The sequence below is a fragment of the Marmota monax genome, unplaced genomic scaffold (assembly GCF_021218885.2).
Source record: "Marmota monax isolate L192 unplaced genomic scaffold, Marmota_monax_Labrador192_F-V1.1 WCK01_AAM20220418_F8-fsc00002, whole genome shotgun sequence".
NCBI classification, from domain to species: Eukaryota; Metazoa; Chordata; class Mammalia; order Rodentia; family Sciuridae; genus Marmota; species Marmota monax.
This window is the reverse complement of record NW_026693571.1, coordinates 12,070,665-12,091,667: the sequence shown is the minus strand read 5'-3', so window position 1 is coordinate 12,091,667 and position 21,003 is coordinate 12,070,665. Positions and strand designations below refer to the sequence as shown.

Genomic DNA, 21,003 nt, shown 5'->3' with positions numbered 1-21,003 from the left:
ACGGGTAGATAATAAGAAATTCACTATTTGAGAACCACTGACTGTTGCATCATTCAATAAAGTGTTATTTGCCATCAAGTTAAGTAAACAATGGAGTAAATGCTTCCTTCCCACCAACACATTAGTCTCCATTAGATACTAAAAGTTTAGATTAGCATGCATATATCTATGACCCAGTTATGTTATTAATTTCTGTTCATCCTTTTTTCATTTATAGCCTCAGTGGCTTTCTCCCACCTCTGGGCTATTTTGAAGCAAATTCTAGACATCAATTTATTTTACTCTTAATATTAGAGCATTTATCTCTTAAGGATAATGATTACTTAAAAACAAAATATTTCCCATGAAACAATGCCTGAGCAACTGGATATGTACATGCAAAAAAAAAAAAAAGAATCTAGACATATACTTACACCCCTCACAAAAGATACTCAAAATCAACCACAACCAAAACTATAAAACTTCAAAAAGATAACTTAGGTGGAATTTGAAATGAATTGGGTTTGGTGATGATTTACCAAACACCAAAGGCATGATACAAGAAAGAAAGAATTATCAGCTGGAATTCGTTAAAATTAAAAACTTTTACTCTGCAAAGACATTGTCAAGAGAATGAGAAAACAAGTCACAATGGGGAAAATATTTGTAAAAGACATATGCAAGAACCGATAAAGGATTGTCACCCAAAATATGCAAAGAACTCTTAAAATTGAGCAATAAAAAAAAATAAACAGCCCAACTGAAAAATGAGCCAAAAACCTGATCAGATACCTAACCAAAGAAGATATAAAGATGGTAAAATAAGCATATAAAATATACTCAATATTATATGTCATCAGGGGAATGCAAATAGAAATGACACTGTACACCTATTAGAGCAGCCAAATTCCAGAACACATCATCAAGTGCTGGTAAGACTATGAAGCTACAAAATCTCCAATTCATAGCTGGTAGGAATGCAAAGTGGTTACAACCTACTTTGGAAGATAGTTCAGCAGTATCTTGCAAAACTAAATGTATTCCTACAATCCAAAAAATTGCTTTTCTTTTTACTTGCCCAAAGGAGTTGAAAACATATCAGACAAATGGATGTTTATAGCAACTTCCCTGGTAATGGCCAAAATTTGGAGTTAACCAAGATGTTTTTCAGTAGGTTAATATATAAATAAATTCTAGTACATCCATACAATGGAATATTTTTCAGCACTAAAAGTAGATGAGCTATCACATCATGAAAAGAAGCAAATCTTAAATTCATATTGCTCCATGAAAGAAGCCAGTATGAAAATGCCACACATTGTATGATTCCAACTATATGGTAGTCTAAAGAAGGCAAAACTATGGTGACAGTAAAAAGATCAAATGATTGCCAGAGATTAGGGTGAGGTTGGGGGTGAATAGGTAGAGTGCAGAGAATTTTTAAGTCAGTGAAAATACTCTGCATGATATTACAATGATGGACTTAAGGCATTACCAATTTGTCAAGCCCTCATGCAGAGTGAGCCCCAATGTAAACTGTGGACTTTGAGTGATAATGATGTGTCAATGCAGTCTAGGATGATCCAGGATGTTGATAATAGGGGAGGCTATGTATATCTGGAGGCGGGGTGCATATGAGAAACTCTATCTTCCTTTGAGTTTTGCTGTCGGCTTAAAACTGCTCTTAAAAAATTAAAATCCTGGGGCTGGGGTTGGGGCTCAGTGGCAGAGCGCTTGCCTCACACATGTGAGTCACTGTATTTGATCCTCAGCACCATATAAAAATAAACAAAATAAAGATATTGTGTCCATCTATAATTAAAATATTTGTTTACAAAAAATTAAAATCCTTAGCTGGGGTTGTAATTCAGTGGTAGAACATTTGCCTAGCATGCACAAAGGGTTTTTCCCCAAGAGTTCCCAAGTTGGAAGCTTGGTCCCTGGTAAGGTGATGTGAAGATGTGGCAGGACCTTTAACAGGTGGGGCCTACTCAGAGATGACAAAACTGTCATCTCCTACCTTCTGGCTTCCTGGCTTATGATGTGATATCTATCTATCTCTATCTTTATCTGTCTCTCTCAATTGCTTCTACTGTTATGCTATCAGCTTAGGTTTAATCCCAGCACCACAAAAAATAAAATAAAATAAAAATATTTTAAACAGAAAAGAAATAACCACAATACCATTTTCATACCTTAACAACAGCCAATGTTCAAATTTTCCTAGTATCTGATAATTTTTAACAATTTATTTATTTTAATCAGTATTAAAAGAAGATACAAAAATTGAGATAGTTAATGTGAGTCTTAAGACATAAAATCTTGTGTGTATGTGTGTGTGTGTATGGTGTATGTGTGTGTGTGTGTGTGTGTATAAAATATTTTGTTTTATTCTTTCATCTGTTGAAGGGCACCTAGGTTGGTTCCACAGCTTGGCTATTGTGAATTGAGCTGCTACAAACATTGATGTGGCTGCATCACTGTAGTATGCTGATTTTAAGTCCTTCGGGTATAATCTGAGGAATGGGATAAGTGGGTCAAATGATGGTTCCATTCAAAGTTTTCTAAAAAATCTTCATACTGCTTTCCAGAATGGTTGCACCAATTTTCAGTCACACCAGCAATGTATGAAACCTTTTTCCCCACATTCTCGCTAGCATATATTGTTACTTATATTCTTAATAATTGCCATTCTGACTGGAATTAAATGGAATCTCAGTGTGGTTTTAATTTGCATTTCTGTAGTTGCTAGAGAAGTTGAACATTTTTCACATATTTTTTGACCATTTGTATTTCTTCTTCTGTGAAGTGCTGTTCAGTTCCTTAGTCCATTTATATTGATTGGGTTATTTAGGGGTGGGTTTTTTTGTTTTTTTTTTTTTTTTTTTGGTATTAAGTTTTTTTAGTTCTTTGTGTACCTGGAGATTAATTTATCTATCTGAGGTGCATGTGGCGAAGATTTTCTCCCATTTCATAGGCTCTCTGTTCATGTTCTTGATTGTTTCCTTTGCTGTGAAGAAGCATTTTAGTTTGATGTCATGGAATATTACTCAGCCATAAAGAATGAAATTATGGCATTTGCCAGTAAATGGATAGAACAGGAAAATCTTATGCTAAATGAAATAAGCCAGTGCCAAAAAACAAACAAACAAACAAACAAACAAACAGACATACTCTGTATGTCAGAAGTCTAGGTCTTCTTAACTGGTTTCTCCACTTGTGGTCTCAGAGGCCAAAATCAAGATGTTGACTGGGCTCTTATGTGAAGCTTGTAAGGGAGAATCTACCTTTAGGTTCATTCATGTTGATGATAGAATTTGGTTTTGTGTAGTTATAGAGCTGAGGTCTGTGTTTTCTTGCTGGCTGTCAGCCAGGAGTCTTCTCAGCTGCAAGAGGCCACCCACATTCCCTGCCCTCCTTCACCATGAAAGCCTGAAATAGTGGGTGAAGTCTTTCTCATGCTTTAAATCTCTCTGACCTTCTCTTCTATATAATTTCTTCTGGGCTCCCACCTGAGAAAATTATCTGCTTTTAAGGCATTGTGTAGTTAGATTAAGACCAACCAGGATAATCTTGTTATTCTAAAGACTATAACCTTAATCACATCTGCAAAAATCCTTTAGCCTTGTTTGTATTTTCAGGGATTAGGATGCAGCCTCTTTGTGGAATGATGCTGCCTACCACATCATTACCCACCTTTTTTGTTTTGTTTTCTCTTTGCATCTTATTTGCTTACAAAACCATGATATTTTTCCTTTAAAGTTTTCCACATGAAGATTTTGCTGATTTCATCCCTCTGATATTGTTGTATTAATATATTACCCTGTTCTGTATATTGTCTGAAAATTGGTGATTAGATCTATATTGTAGAGGTGTAAGCAGATTCTGGTTCTATTTGGGGGTAAGATTACATCATAGGTGCTAATAGTATGTTCTATCAGCAGTTTGGTTGTCACTTTGGAATGTTAGAAATATTAATGATCATTGTCCCTGCTTCCCTTATATCAATAAGGATTGCAAAATGGTGATATTATAATTTTATCATTCCATCTTCATTTGCTTTCCATCAGCTATTTGATTACCCTAAGGTACAGTGCACATAGCAAAGTCCAATTCAATGTTTCTCTATATTTTCCAGTTTTCAAAGTGAGCTAGCTACCAAAAAGTGACCCATAGAATTTTTGTAGTATCATGATTGGTTCATCAATTTGATAATGAAAAACTTAATCCATTTACAGTTATTGTTCTCATTGATGTTCCGATATTCCCATCTTTGTTCAGTGAGAAGCTCACCAGGTAACTCTTTGGGTTTTGGGTTTTGAGTTCTTTGGACAAGGCTTCAATAACAGTTGATAACTTCCTTGCTTTCTTGTGTATTTTATACTTCATATCTCAGCTATTTCTCCTCTGAGCTGAACTTAGGGTCTTTAAGGATAAAATAGTATTTAGAATATCCTGGTCTAGATACTGGGGGTAGTCATTGCTGCTGGTTTGTTCTTTTTAGTATTCTGAGTCAGGCCATACCTCCCCTATACACAATAAAATCATCATGAATTTATACTGATATCTCCAGTTGAAATTCAGAAGTATGGAGTTTTAACTTAGCCTCTTTTTTTTTTTAAGTCTTATTCCTCTTTCTTCTTTCTTCCATGCTTAAAAATTAGCATCGTTTCCTAGTGGCACTACATTTTTTATTTGCTTTATTTTACAGTATGCACACTAGCATGCTAGAAGCACACAACACAACCATCAATGGTAATTTCTGAGAATAGTTTAATAATTTTTAACATTTTATTTAACAGTATTTCCTGCAGTTTATTACTCCACGGTCTTGTCTAGAGATTAGATTCTTTTTTAGAACTGCAGAGTGCTCCATTTTGTTTATTGAATTAGTCTCCTGTCAATGGGAAATTGGTTTGCTTTCATTTTCTTATTATTTCAAATATTGGTCAATAAATAGATATTTATATATTTTTGCCAGTGTATCTCTTTAATAGATTTTTAGACATTATGTTTGTAATCTGTCTAGATCTTGCTAAATTTCCCCTCCATAATATTGTGACATTTTCATATTTCCTGTTTCCCTGCAGCCTATATAAAATTATGTATATATATATATAGTGTGTATTATATACATATATACATATATATACATATATAATTATATATAGTGTGTGTATTATATACATATATACATATATAATTATATATAGTGTGTATTATATACATACATATATATATACGTATATAATTTTTTGTATTTTAAAACTCTAATCCATTTGAAATTTATTTTTTCTTATGTGATACATGGAACTATCTAATTTTTGGTTTTCACATGTTATCAGGTTAATGTAATTTTACTTACTGAAGAATCCATCTTTTCTTCCCTGGTTTAAAATACTACCTTTCTTATATGTGCTAAATTTCCATATTCAAATAATTCCACTGCTCTATATCTCATTTCATTTTTTCCTATTATTTCTGACCTGCATTTGGTTACAGTGAAAATTAAGATTATGTAATGCAGTAAAACCTTTTAGACCTAAAATCCATTGTGTAAATAGTTGATTAACTTCTTTTTTTAATTTGTTTTAATTAGTTACACATCACAGTACAATGATCTTGACATATCATACATTTGAATCAGATGGGATATAATTTCTCATTTTTCTGTGATTAACTTCTTTAGTTTAAATGAGGAAAAGAAATTCACTCTTTTACATGTAGCTAAAAGAATGTAAACCTAAGTAGATACTTAAAAATAAATTGTCTAAACTTTTCTTTCTTCAGAGCCTCAACAGGGTTTTGTAGAGAAGCACCTTGGTGTAATTAATGTATGGGGTCATGCTCCATAGTCAGAGTCCTGCCCTTCAGTAGCTGCTTTGTTGTGAGCAAGTTCTTCCTTTCTCCAAGTCATTGTTTCCTCCCTTTTAAAAGGGAGATAATACATTTCTTTCAGGGTTGTTGTGATCATAGAAATGTCGGCATGCCCTCATAGTGCCTGTGCGCAAAGGGCACTCAGTAAGCCTCAGTTCTGTTCTTACTCCAAGGGAATATTCACCCATAACTTTACCTTTAGATTTTCTCCAGCTACTCATGAAAGGAAAGATTTTTACACTGAAAAGCTGACTAAATAAAAGGAGCAGATGAGAAATCAAGGTTCTATTCTCCTATTGCTTGATAGTTGGTACTGCCCTCAGGGGATGGCTGCCTTCCTAGGCCATTTTCACCATGAAACAGGAAAGGTGAGTTCATAGTTACCATAGAAATTGAGATGTTGACTTCTGTGTAGCCTATATAAGTCTAGAAGAAGGGAAGAATTCAGAGGGGTACAGGGCTTTTCTCTTCCCAGAATAGCATTGGTTTTAGCTTTTCAATTCAAAAGGGAATCTAGCTAAAATAATCTACATCCAGACATTTCCAGGAAACTCTCCTCTTCACAATGATTGTGCTCCTCTACCCAGAAGTTTATGTGATCTGTCCCTAGGAGGGGAAAGTATAATACAATATGTTTCTGCCTAAAATGAAATGGAGAGCCGAACATTTTTCTGGCAAAGTGTAATAATTTATTTTTCAGGATCCTCATATCTGATTTTCCTTCATAGAATTGTATTTTGCCTCATTTAGTCTAATAATTTTCAAAATTATTTATTTTAGGTTGTAATAAATTGTGTTTAAGGATATGTGTTTTGAAAACTTTTTAAAATTGAAATTGTTTTCAGAGTTAACTTCACTCCTTCCTTTTTTTTTATACTTTGTTAAAAAAATGTTTTGGTAGTTGTAGATGAATAGCATCCCTTTATTTTGTTTATTTTTATGTGATGCTAAGGATCAAACCCTGTGCCTAAAACAGAGCTAGGCAAGAGCTCTGGCATTTAGCTACAGCCCCAGCCCCTCACTCCTTCCTTTTAAAGTAAACCCTTTGAAAGTATTTTATGCAAGTTTTCATTCATTGAAAACACCCAGAAAGGTGCTACATAAATGTGATTCAATCAATTTTATATAATACTAATCAGATTATATTCATATAGAATTTTAAAATGTGTTTTTAAATACATTTTATTTAATCTTTGCGTTAAGAGTATGCTATGTCAGTATTATTTAGCATAGATTATAGCTGAATAGACAAAGACTTGAAAAGTTTTGTCCGACACAGGGTCTCATAGCCAACCAGCGCTCCAGACTAGAAATTTTCATTGCATATTATTAGTGTTCTTGTCACAATACTACCACTGAAATAAATTCATAATCAGCCAGAGTGCTAGTTTAGTAATCCATATATATGCAGTTTTCCACTTTTAAGATTGCTTCACATATCCTTTTGAATGAATCCTATACTTCTTTTGCAGTGCTCCTTTTATAATCTTTCAACCTTTCTTAATTTTCTTAGTTAATATATGAATAGGTAAGTAGTCCTTTGAAATGTTCACATGAGAACTATTTAAACTATTATAGAATAATACTCTGGTTAATTGAAATCTCTTGAGGATAAGTCACACAGACACATGCACACACAAATTTTAAGGCACAAAAGTTGCACTGTTCATTAAGAAAGAACTTAATGCTAAGGTCGGGTTTTATTTTCCAGGTGGCGTTGCATGCTTGTGGAGTGGCTACAGACATGGTGATTGAGCACTGCATCAAAACACGGGCTTCCTTTGTCACATGCCCTTGCTGTTATGGTTTCATTCAGAACACCTCAAAGTTTAATTTTCCAAAAAGGTGAAATTTAGTATTCTACCTTAGACACCAGTGTGCATGCCAGACTTGTTTGATAGGAAGTTGCAGTGAGATTTTACATGCAGTTTATTGACTTTCCACATGGCAAGTGTTGTTTATAAATTGTACAAGAAAGGATCTTCTCTGTGTCTGTCTCTGATTTTACCCATGGATCCAACTCTTGCTGAAATTTAGAAGTAAGTCTATCTAGGTGTCAGCTAACTAGAAGTCTGTCAGTATCAGAATTTCTTTGTGTTCTTCTAAATGAAATTAAACATACCACTTGGAAGATGCAGTGAGGTACAGTGGTTAAGTGTTTAGGACCTGGACACAAGGGTGTCGATACTGTCTCCTTGTCATTGTATAAGTTATTTCATCTCGGGCAAATTACTGTCTGCCTGAATTTTCTCATGTATGAAATAAAGGTTATACTGGTAACTATCTCAAAGTTCCTGTGAGAATATGATATATGTAGTAATGTAGGACTTTAGAAGCAGCAGAGAGTAAGCACTCAATAAGTGTGAAGTGTTCCTTATAACAGTAGTAGCAGTAATATTTTTAAATTGTAGTGTTGATGATTAAATTTGATATACATTTTTTATAATCCTTCTAATCCCACATAGGAGGAGACATTTTCATTCTTGCAGCTTTAACCCACCAGAGGAGAATCACCTTCTTCATGTTTATGACATTTTCACCCTTTAACATAGAATCCACAATAAAGACTATTGCCTGTGTCTTACTTTAGTCTTTCTGCCTCCTAACTGGCCTGATGCTTCAATACATGGCCTGCATGACATGGCATAACCCTTCTTCCTGGGGAATTGTGAGAAACAAAGGAATTTTTCAGTGTTTATTACCTCCTGTATATTTGCTCACTACCTTTGAATAATAATAAATTTCACACAGTAAAACACTGAATCTATTTGCTCCTATGAGAAGAGGGGAAAAAAATGGTCGTACTTCTCTAATAATGTTTCTTCCTATGAAAGAAATTCTTTAAAAATTAATAATATGCTGATAATATGCTTTTATTCTTTTACACAATATTTCAAGCTGTCAGTTTTTACTTCAGATAGCATTTTATACTCTTCAGCTACAATATATGTTTTTATTTGTAATTTAGTTTATTCAGTGTTCTTAATATTAGAACAGTGATTAATTCCATTTTCTTTTCTATTTCAGTGAACAATTCAAGAAAACTTTATCATACAAGGTACTCTTAATGATCTAGATGTAGATAATATACTTTTTATCCTCTCTTTATAGTTTTCCATCTCAAATTTATGAGGGAGTATATCATCTTTAGTTATATGCAAATTACTCATGAGCATCTAATATGTATTGTATCTGGATTAACAAACCCAGATGAACTCTTTTAGTAGTTGGAGATTTGTGAAGGGTCTGATATTTTTAACCTACTTTCAAGTTATTCTGCTGTAACATATTGGTTAATATGGTGGATGCTGGTAGAAGATATGAGAATCCTGAATCAGAGACAAAAGAGTTGATTGTTCATAGCAATAACAGTAAACAGAGTACCATCATTTTTACACTGACTCACTGAGGCCTAGTTCCCATAGGGCATCTGGAAATGGGCCAAAGGAACCTGCCTTTTGTTCTAGAGAGAGAGTGTATTTTTTTCAAGTTTGTTCACTATAAAAAACGTACTTGAAAAGATAACCTGGAATAGAGAGAATTTTTTCTATAAAAGGTCAGATAATAAATATTTTAGGTTTTACCAGCCGTAAACAAATCTTTCACATATTCTTATACAGGTAAAGCAAACAATAAGAGGATGAATAAGGAAAACTAGGGAGGTGATGGGGTAGGGCACATGCAATGTCACTGGCTGGAAAAGAATGTAAAATTTCTGAAAAGCAGAGATGTTGCACACAAAAGCAGAAAATCTCTAGAACCCCCAAAGTTGAGTTTATCTCCTCAAACTCCCACACCCCCAAAAATGCTGCTTGGCCACCAGCCCTGGAAGATCTCAGGTATAAATGCTTTATAGAGAAGCCTTCACTTCCTGGATTCTGTGGCAAGCTAATATCTCAGTGTTTCTTAGTTTCATTTAGCTTCATAAAAATGGGTGGCCTCGTAGGCACAACTAAATGGACTTATTACCCAAATATTTGGAAGCAACTTGGGAAATGTCTTTCTCCTCAATTAAATTTAGCCAGAAACCTTTACTGAGTACCTGCTTTATGCCTTGTTCTTTCAGAACTTAACTTTGATTAAAAAGAACAAAGATCCAGGCAAGGTGGCCTACGCCTGGAATCCCGCAACTTGGGAAGCTGAGGCATGAAGATCAAATGTTCAAAGCCAGCCTCAGCAACTTAGCAAGGCCCTAAGCAACTTAGTGAGACCCTGTCTCTACATAAAAAAATATTTTTTTTAAAAAGGGCTGGGGATGTGGCTCAGTGGTTAAGTACCCCTAAGTTGAATTCCTGCTACCAAATAGAAAGAAGAATAATTTTAATAAAATATAGTAAAACCCATCAGGATAATAGAATTGCATCCCATCTGAAGTTGCAATTACCTCAATATTACCTTTATATACAGTGAATCTTAGATTACAAACACCATGGGGATAAAGGATGTGCTTTTTCTTGGCTTTTTCTCAAATCATAGAATTCTCAATTATTCTTTTGTCCTTTTGTTGATGGCAGTTAGTTTGTGGAATCTTAATTAATGTTATTCATTTGACTTACTTTATTAGTTTCCTACCCTTTGCCATTAAATTCATAGTAAGTATTAAAATGTTTTTAAATACATAAAAGTTGAGACAAAGATATCCCTGTAGAAAGAAAAAAAAAAAACCTGCAACATTGCAATCATTTCACTTTTCTTATGTAAAACCAGAGGCTTCAAATTTAATGTACAAAATACTAAGAAGAGGGGCTGGGATTGTGGCTCAGCTGTAGAGTGCTTGCCTAGCATGTGTAAGGCCCTGAACTCAATCCTTAGCGGAAGGAAGGAAGAAAGGAAGGAAGGGAGGGAGGAGGAAACTTGTTAGCCTTTCTTTAAAAAAAAAAAAAAAAAACAAGAAGATAAATGTTGAATATGAGTTAAACCTGTTTGTTCAGCTGGAAGATCATTAGCATTCTTGGGAACTCAAGCTGTTCTGAATGAACAGCTCATAGGAGCATTATATTTATTTTGAGTTTGCCTAGTCACTCACCTTTGGCTACATGCAGATTTAAAAGTACTGTGCAAACTCATTCACTCTGTCCCTTTAGGGGCTGCCTTCTATTAATTCAGTCTTTCCTAAAATTGTTAAGCAGAAAATAATAACACCAGCTGCCCCATTACGTCAGGTCTTTCTAATGGTTTGTCTTTGAGAGAGAGATCCACTCTGCAGCCTTGTGGAGTGAGAGTAGAGGGAGCCAGGCTCCTGTCCTCTAAAGTGACTGGGTGAAAGTAAGAGTCAAGAAAAACCAGGGTGTAGCTGGCATGCTGCTGGCACTCCTAGAGAGCTAATGAAGCTGCAATTTGAGATCTGCATGACTTCCTTTTCCTCTGGTAGTATGAGAAGCCACAGAGCACACCTTCTTGGAATCACAATTCAAAAGATTCAAATAAAATTTATAAAGGAAAAGTATAAGTGAATTGTTGGTTTTTTAATTTAATACATTGTAATTACAAAATGTAACTATTTCATATTTTGATTAAAAGCAACTTGACAAAATTGTCTTGAAGATTTTCTGTATATCTCTTCTTAAGAACTACATCTGGGGGCTGGGATTATGGCTCAGTGGTAGAGCCTATGTGAGGCAATGAGTTTGATCCTCAGCACCACATAAAAATAAATAAAAATAAAACAAAGGTATTGTGTACATCAACTAAAAAATTTAAAAAAAAAGAACTACAGCTGAAGAGCAGTATACATGAAAAAAAGAAGTTATCAAGTAACATATTCACAGAGTTGACTTTTTTGAAAGTACCATTTTGTGCAGTGCTTTATTTAATTAAACAATTTTGAACTCCAGAAAAAATTAGGTAGTTTTTGTTTGTTTGTTTTTATAACTTTGAAGCAGAAGATTAAAATAAACTCATATTCTATTGGTTTTTCTTTTAGGAACATATGATTCTTTGCCGGTTTGCAGATCAGACAGCTGTCCAGCTTCCACCCCAAAGAAGGCTCATAGGTATGTATTTTAATACAACAGCTGTTGAGTAGATTATTCACGGTATGCCTAGGAATTAATGGATAGATTCCATATGGGAAAAACTAGTCCATTTATCAATAAGAAACTAAAGTTTGTTCTTCTCAAGAAACTTAATCCATATAATATAGCATTTTATCCTGTTTGGGTTAACAATACCTTTAAGTAAATTTTCAGTGTTTTTACACTGAATTAAATCACTAACAATTATGAACCAACTACAAAATCTATCAAAAGCCACAAAAGAAAATAACAAAAAATGGAAAAGTTAACCATTATGCCAAAATTGACGAATTTTTAAAAATTATGGCCAGGTGTAGTAGTGCATGCGTGTAATCCCAGCTGCTTGGGAGGCGGAGGCAGGAGGATCACGAGTTCAAAGCCAGCCTCAGCAATTTAGCAAGACGCTAAGCAACTCAGTGAGACCCTGTCTCCAATAAAATACAACATAAGGCTAAGGATGTGGCTCAGTGGTCGAGTGCCCCTGAGTTCAATCCCTGGTACCCCCCCCCAAAAAAAAAGTTATGAACAAGAATGATAATGTTTTCTTTCAAAAAAAAAGTATGTTTGTATATTATTTATAATAGAACATTTTACTCAACATTTGCAACATTAAATTGTTGCCTAAATTGGAAGACCACAGAAGTGTTTCAAGTTTATTAAGTAATTGTTTTATCAAAAGATATTGCTTTAGAAAAAATCACATTTAGAAAAATAATAGCAACTGTTACTATAAATTTAAACACTGAGTTAAATGTCCTCACTTATTATCTCCATAAATTCTTATGGGATAGGTACTATTATTTAATTTTAATGAGTGGATGGAGACAAAAGTTTACCTGAGATCTTCACCTAACAGATGATAAAGCCACACTATGAACGCAAATTAGATGATTCCAGACACAAAATTCTTATTTACTTTTGTGATACTGCTTCTCAGCATATTGGAATTACGTTATTGCAAGTTCAGATTCTGAAATTAGGGCTTTACATAAATGGGTCAAATTCAAACTAATCTTAAAAATTATTCAGAGAAGCACCACATTAGGCACTGTCACACTTTCCAAAATTCTAGTACAGAGCCTATTTTTCTTCCATGTTATACTGGTAAAAACTGATTGTTATTTCTTTGGTCGAGCACCAAAGTAGTTAGCTTGAATGAAGTAGTTAGCTTGTATGCAGGTACCATGTTGTATAAGAAATAACTACCATTAAACACTAAAATAAGAGTTAGCAGGGCAAGATGCTCACACTTGGAGAAGCATGAGAGACCTGATATTGAGGGAACAGTGAAATTCCTTCTCTCTCTTACACTCTTAGACATAACATGAAAGGAACTTGCTCTTTTTTCTCCATTCCTCTTCCTTTTCTCATCAACAGTTTGAGTTAGTGAAATATACATTTGATGTAACACCACTAGACCTATGTCTTAGTCTGTTTTATGCTGCTATAACAGACTATCACAGAGTAATTTATAATTAACAGAAATTTATTTGGCTTATTAATTCTGGGGATCAGAAAGTTGCAGTGGAGGGGCTGGCATCTGGTAAGGTCCATTTTGCTATGTTATAACATGGTGGCCATCTCACTGAGAGGGAAAAGTGGGAGTGAATGCTCACATGAGAAGGAACCCATAGTTATGATAACAACCCCACTCTTACAATAATAACAGCATTGATCCAGTTATTTTGTGCCTATGGCCTCATCACCACCTATTGTGTCCCACTTCCCAACACTGTTGGGGGGGCATGTTCAAATCATAGCAATTCAATCAATACATAATGGTAGATGGATATATTTATGGTGGATCTGCATTTTAAGGGGAGTAACTGTAACGGAAGTGTCTATCATTGAAGAGGAAGAGCATTTGATATAATGTGGACAGGAAGGGGAAAAGGAATGGGTTTCTATAAAGCTATAGACTCCATCAGATGTCTGAATCTGTGCACAGACCATTTCTGTGTTCTCTGAATATTTTTAGGATGTTTACCAAGTCCCAAAATGTAGATGTTGATGACCGAGTTTCAGTTGTAATGGCACTTACACGTGAAAAAGTGAGATTCTTCAGCATAATGAAAAAGAAAAAATTAACTGAACTGGGATCAAAGCCAAGGGTAAATGAGCTGCAATGTAAACCAAGGGTGGGTACTGAAGGAATGTAGAGCATCCCATTATGACAGAGAATGTTTCATTTTAAACTGAAAAGTTGATGAGGTGAACATTTACAGATATCTTAAAGGAAAGATAGTAAAGAAAAAAAAAAGTTAGCCATAATAGCTGTTTAATGAAGAAAGGGTGATTTGCCTAAATAAAATTGTGGATATCTCTTCATATCATCATTTCTAACACAGTTCATTATTTATGGCATGGGTCCTTCTAAGGAAGTGTGTGACATCAACATTCTGAGTCTCTTGTTCTTAGTTCTTATCTACACCTTCTGCTGTTTTTTTAATGTGAGAATTCTGTCTTCTTTTCTATTTTATTTAACTATCTTCACTTCTGAAGTCATTTTAGTTTAACAGTTTCACTGTTACTCAGTGGAAATAAATTGCTATAATTAAAATAATGTTTAGGCATTGTTATAATTATTGAGGAAAAATAGAATAAATGAGGTTCCCAAGAAGACAAAGAAGCTTACATATTGAATTTAGAGCAATCAAAAAATGGGAAAGACAACCATGGCTTTGAATATATTCAGCCCCAAATCAGTTTTTTTTTTTTCCCTGAGCTACTTTTGAAAGTTGAAGTTCATGTTTGCCAAAGGAAAACAAATTGACTGTTTTGCTTGCCAGTCAGGTTTCCTCTTTTGTTTTCCAGAGATTACAAAGGAAAAAGAGAATTGATATTTTAATAGGGATGGCAAGGTCTGAAAATTAAGAGTATATTTTACTCAACATTACATATCTACCTTAAATAATGAGTACACGATTGAGAATTTCTCAACATATTTTCCATTTCTTATTTCCTAGAGTCTGAAAAAGCTCCGGGTAGAAAATGTAGCATGACTATCAGATGGTCCTTTGTCAGCATGTTACTTTAGATATTCTCAAATACAGATTTTTTTTTTTACAATATTAGAGAAAATGTAGTTTTATAGGAAAACAATGACAAGATGTTTAAAAGGATTTTAACCAAATTAGAAAACAGAATTTAACGTTCTATTTGAGGTTTATTTATAAATATATTAAAAGGCTACTAGTCTTTAAATTAGCAGAGTTAATTTGTGAAATGTGATTATTTATACCTACCTTCTCTTCATACTGATTAAGAATTAAATTTAAAAAAAAACTGAACAGTACTTGGGAGTAAACAGTATTCTTCATAGTACTTGTAGATTTTGTCACTGTGTGGATTTCTTTAAACCAAATGAAATTGTCCTGCTAGAAGAAGGGTATTCTCATGATACCATTTCACTGTATTTCAGGAAAACAGTGCATGTGCCTGGTGGATCTGGACCGAGCAAGAGCTGCAGAAGAACGTGGTTATTCTGTTCAAGTGATATCCATGGAGCCAGAGAGCTGCTCTCCCAAAAACAACATGATAGTGGGAGTCCCCACTTAGATTGAGATGTTTACATTTGATATTTTGCCATTGGCTCCATGATGAAAGCCCAGTGGCATTCAGGAGGTTCTTGGCATAAGTAGGAAACAGCATTAGCCATCCTGAGCCTATTGTGCTCAGGAAGGAAAGCAACAGGAAAATCTTGGAAGAAAGGCTGCCTGCAAAGCATCACAAATACTCTTACAATGTGCGATCAAGGGCTGGTGGTTTTCATAGTGAGAATCCCCTGACGTCTCAGCTGCCAAAAGAATAATACTCACCATTGAAGGTTTCATTACTGGAATAACAATTTCCTTCTCATTTCACAAGCTTTTCTGATCTTGCCAATGTGATATTTAATTCAAAACAATGTACTTGCAGCCTTTATTTTATAATCTTAGATATTTACACACAGAAACTGAAAAACTTTGTGGGGGTTTTGTGGTTTTTTTATATTTTTCAAACAATAGTACTTTTATAATTTTATAAAACTCTAGGAAGGCAATTACAGTATGGGTATTTTTAAGCTGGGGTCAGTTGAACTTATATACATTTAGGATTATCCTTTTAAATAATTGCCCATAAATTACCAAATGTGATCATTTCTGGTTCAAACATTTTGGGTGAAAAGATTCTAAAGTCATTGCAGTAAGTTTCATCTTGTGGGAATATGGAATTTGGACATAAATTCTAATTAATTGGCAAATACATTGATATCTTAATTCAAATCTATTCATAATAATTTAGGTAGGATCCATTATTTTCACAACCCTGGCCTAGATTTTTCTGAAGATATGAAGATGAATTGCAAGAAATACAATTTTACCTATGCAAGTAAATCAATTAGAAGGAAATATTGAAGAATTAGTGAAGTTCTTTATGTCAGACCATAATGTATGGTCTCATTGTTTTGTTTAATTCTTGGTTAAAGTTATCAAGCATAAATTGGGAATGTGAAGAGTGCGGAGTATGGAAGCTTATTTGAATAGTTCTGTCTGCCTAAATTCTTTTTCTTCCAGATAACATTTTTAGAGACAGGTAGTAATCTTCTCTCATATGCTGCTATTTATTTAACTTCACATGTCCTAGATTATTCAATTTAAGATTTATTTTATTGTTTTTAATTCCTATATGACATAAGAGGAAAGAACTTGGATTGTTCATCACTCAGATAAAAATAGGAATAATTTACAATAATATGAATGGGAGAAGGGAGTTTTGTAGTCTGATTTCCTGGCATAAATTTTAAGGAAAGCACTACTGGCTCTGAGTAATTTAGTCTTTTGTGCCTGTAGCTACAATGCTCCTTTACTGTGGACTTTCTTTTTTAAATCAAGATATCATTTATATACAATATAATAACAAGTTTTTAAGTGTTCCATTTGAAAAGTTTTAACAACTGTATGTAACTACACAACTTCCACCAAAATAAGATGTAGAATATTTCTGTCAGATGTTGCCAAAAATATGTATTGAGAATATTTTTGTAGTCTGTGGACTATTCATTTTCACAATAAAAGTTTTAATTTTGATGAAGCTGGATTTATCTTTTTTTCTTTTATGATACATATTTTCTTTATATTCTCTAATAAATTTTTATCTACCCTAAGGTCATAAAGATTTCTCCTATTATAAGAACTTTATGATCCCATCTTTTTATATTCTGGTCTATCATCTATCCCAAATCATTTTTCACATAAAGAGGTAGGTATATTTTGATGAATAGTTATTTCAGTACCATTTTTAAAACTCCTTTCCCATTAAAATGACTTGGTACCTCAGTTGAAAATCTGTGTGTGTGTTTGTGTGTGTGTGTGTATATGCATATGGATATACGGGTTTGTGTGTGTTTTCTCAATTCTTTTGTTTGTCTTACTAATTTATTGGTTGCAAAAACTTTATAGTATGTCAGAAAAGCAGGTAGTTAGTCTTCCAACTTAATTTTTCATTCTCTAGATTGTATTTGCTGTTCTAGATCCATTGTATTTTTATATAAACCCTAGAATTAGCTCATCAATTTATTTTTATAATTTTACAAAATTAAAAAAGCTTGCTGGAATTCTTGGTATTCTCTCTTTAGATTAATTTGGGGAAATTCAGCATCTAAACGGTTGTTGGATCTAATAACCATGAATATATCTTTCACTATATTTAGGTTTCTTTTAATTATACTCAGCAATATTTTGTAATTTTCAGTGTAGAAGATTTTTTTAATTCATTATTTAATGGTGTTTAGGCTACTAACTCTGAGCTTTTACATGCTGTTCCCACTACTCAGAATAGTCTCCTTTTATCCCTTCTTCTAGTTTAAACTCATTCGTCTTCTGCTGTGATATTTGACCTCCTGAGGTAAGCCTTTCACAATCTCCCTGGACCAATGAACCTGCAATAGCATGTCTACCATGTAGGGCAGTCATCTCCCCATCCCTCCCAAATTATGGAAAATAAAACAAAAAATGCAGGAACCCTATTGTTCTCCCACCGTGCTCTAGGCTTGGCATTCTCCAGCTCTGAGTGCTGTGGCTAGAAATAGATCCAGGTGTAGTGATTTCTGTATGTAAGCCTTTGTCAAAACTTCTTCCCAGCCAGGCCAAATAAAAGGGATTGAATGCAGGCAACAGGAAGACTGTTGCAAGTGACCTGATCTCACCCCCATTCTTGTCCTTCAAAAGCAAGGCTGCTCCTCTCTGATATGTGTCTTTCAAGGTTGTAATAACATTAGAAACTAGAGATCATCTTTCTTTGCCTTTGAATCTGACTCAGAAAAACAAGGGAATATTATTAATGATTAAACTACTTTATCTTATTTAGGTATTATTGGAATTACAGTCTTAGGTCATTCATAATAGAAATCAAAATATTTGCAGGGCATGAATGCAAAATTATACATAAATAACAGTAATGAAACAGTCTGATTCTAAAGACTTTGTTGCCCATTTTCATGTTTCAAGAAAATTATTAACAGAACTTGCACACACTGAAACTTGTTTTTTCTATTGACTTTGATAATAAAATTAGAGATATGGTCCTTAGAGATTGTGTACAATATGTCAAAATGCATTCCACTGCAAAATAAATAAATAAACTTAAAAAAAATAAAAACAAGTGTTCATAATAAAGAAAGCAATACATTTTTAAATTAAACTTTTTTTAAAAGTAATATGGAATTTTTAAATAGAATTTTTAAATTACTCAAATAATGGTTGATGTAGTATAGCTAGAAGGTGAAGCTAAACAAAAAGAAGAATATTTTAAATTCATTGTCTTAATACTTTATTGTATACTTGTTTCTTTTTTTCTTTTTCTTTTTTTTTTTTTTTTTTTTTTTGGTGGTGGTGGTGGTGGTGGTACCAGAGATTGAAGGTTAAACTCAGACCCTTGTGCATGCTAGGCAAGTGTTCTACCACTGAGCTACCTCCCCAGCCCCATTATACTTTGTTTTTTTATATCGAATTTTTTCAGTTTTATTTTTTTGTTGTTGATGGACCTTTATTTTATTCATTTATTTATATGCGATGCTGAGAATCAAACCCAGTGCTTCACACATGCAAGGCAAGTGTTCTACCACTGAGCCACAACCCTAGCCTTATACTTTGTAAAATAAATCTCTATGTATAAAACAAATACTAATACAGTACATGGTATTTCCTAGACACTATCCCAAGCCCTTACAAATAATAATTCAGTGTTTTAAGTTATTTAATCCTCATAATGACCTCGTGAGCTAGATATTAGCAATCCCATTTTACAGAAAGTAAGGCTACAGTTACACTGTAAAAGCAGACCTGGGTTTGAAACCAGTCAGTAATTGGCAGAGCTGATACGCAAATTCGGTCTCTTTTAGCAATCTTTGAAGCAGGACTGGCTGGTATGAACAATGATAACAAAATCTCAATGCCTTTACAAAAGAAAGATATTTTTCACTAACATGACATATTCATCCAAATTGCTATGACTGTTCCACACTGTCTTCACACCAAGACCTGGCCTGACCAAGCATTGTCTATAGGGAACATAGCTGGTCTCCTAGGAGGGGGGAAATATAGCAAATTACCATCGGATTATTAAAAATTCAATTCAGATGTGATACAAATCACTTTCTTCACTTTGTTGGCTAAAACCCATTACAGAGCCCCTCCTGAGTTTAATGGTTTATAGCTTTATACAATAATATATTGTGCCATCAGCAGTATAGTTAAAGGGAAACAAGGCAGTGAGAAAGAAGGAAGTAAAAACAGACCATATTCCAGTTTAGAGACAGAGATCCTGAATGACACTGATTTGGGATAAAGGATTCTACTGAATCCATCAAAGAGAAGGAGAGCAGGTGCCACCAGCATTTCCTGTTACTGCTCTGTGGACTTTCACAGCTACCTTTGGAAGAGAATTTTTTTTAAAAAGTAATTTATTATTATAAAATATTGGAGAAACATTAAATGGAGTTTGAAATTTATATTCTGCCTGACATTAAGATACTTAATCTAGGGAGATCCAAGATGGTGGGACAGAGGGAGGCAACATTCTATGTCGCTCTGTGACCTGGGGCATACAAGTGAGAATATTGCTTCTCTGCAAGCATATTCCTGCTCCCACAGAGGCATCATGGCAAACATGCCTATCCAGGGTTCCAGGCCCTAGCGTCAGAGTAGGTCTCTCAAATACTCACCCTGGAAGGACTACCAGATACCAAGCAGAACCATCAACACCCACGCAGAACTCTTGGCCACCCACCAGAGCAGAAATCACGGATGCCGCTCCCACACAGGACACCTAGCAGCTTCTCACATGCAGGAATTCTGGCTGCCACTCCTGTGTGAACCCCCATATAACAATGTGGGGCTTCCCTAGTCACTGCCATCTTGGGACTCTGCAGCAGCAGAGATAGTCCCCTATGCACACTAGCCTGCCTGCACCAGGGAACTTCACACAGGCTTTGAAGTCAGCAGACAGCAACACAATGCATGCCACAGAGCTCATCTCTGAACTCATCCCCCAACGCCATCACTCAGTTTCCCCCACCTGACACAACACCCCACCGCTGAAAGCAGGAGCCTCCATCTTGGGGTCACCTTCTTCACCATCTTTATTGGGGGCAACTCCCAGTTTGGAAGTCCGACTGGCCAGGTACCCAGTTTCTAACTTCCCCCTCTCCCCAGCAGCTGCTAGTCCGGTACAGTGACACCCTGGTGGCCTTCACCATTCTAAGCACAGAGATATCAGCTAACAACAGAGGACCCCACCTATTGGATGAGAAGGAAAGCAGGAAAGATACTGAACTCCAACCAATCTTGTTTCTTCCTTTAAGATTTTTTTTCCTCTTCCCCTCTATTCTCCTGCCCTCACAATCCCCAACATATGTGAAACCAAGTACTTTGCATGAATTAGAATTTTGAGGACTAGGACTTTTGAATAGCATATTACAGTTGTGTTGTATATTCTTTTTATTTCATTTTATTATTTTTTCTTTTTCCCACCAATTTCTACTATTTTAACATTTTTTAATTTTTTTTAATATATACGTGTTTTTGTTTTATGTTTTCTACTGTCTTCCAACTTACTTGTCTACCCAAAATTACTTCCTCTCCCTTCTCCTACT

The 21,003-nt window shown here is 34.5% G+C and overlaps 1 protein-coding gene across 2 annotated transcripts in view; it reads left to right on the top strand.

Moving 5' to 3' along the window:
• Gstcd (glutathione S-transferase C-terminal domain containing) overlaps nucleotides 1-16,943 on the top strand; it is a 209,269-nt gene extending 192,326 nt beyond the window's left edge. For both annotated transcript variants that reach the window (XM_046459202.1, XM_058583789.1), the window contains exons 9-12: nucleotides 7,568-7,701; nucleotides 8,884-8,914; nucleotides 11,780-11,849; nucleotides 15,292-16,943. In XM_046459202.1, the coding sequence (XP_046315158.1) occupies nucleotides 7,568-7,701; nucleotides 8,884-8,914; nucleotides 11,780-11,849; nucleotides 15,292-15,428 (372 nt within the window). In that variant the 3' untranslated portion in view covers nucleotides 15,429-16,943. The remainder of the gene's footprint in view (nucleotides 1-7,567; nucleotides 7,702-8,883; nucleotides 8,915-11,779; nucleotides 11,850-15,291) is intronic.
• The last annotated feature ends 4,060 nt before the right edge of the window (nucleotides 16,944-21,003 follow it).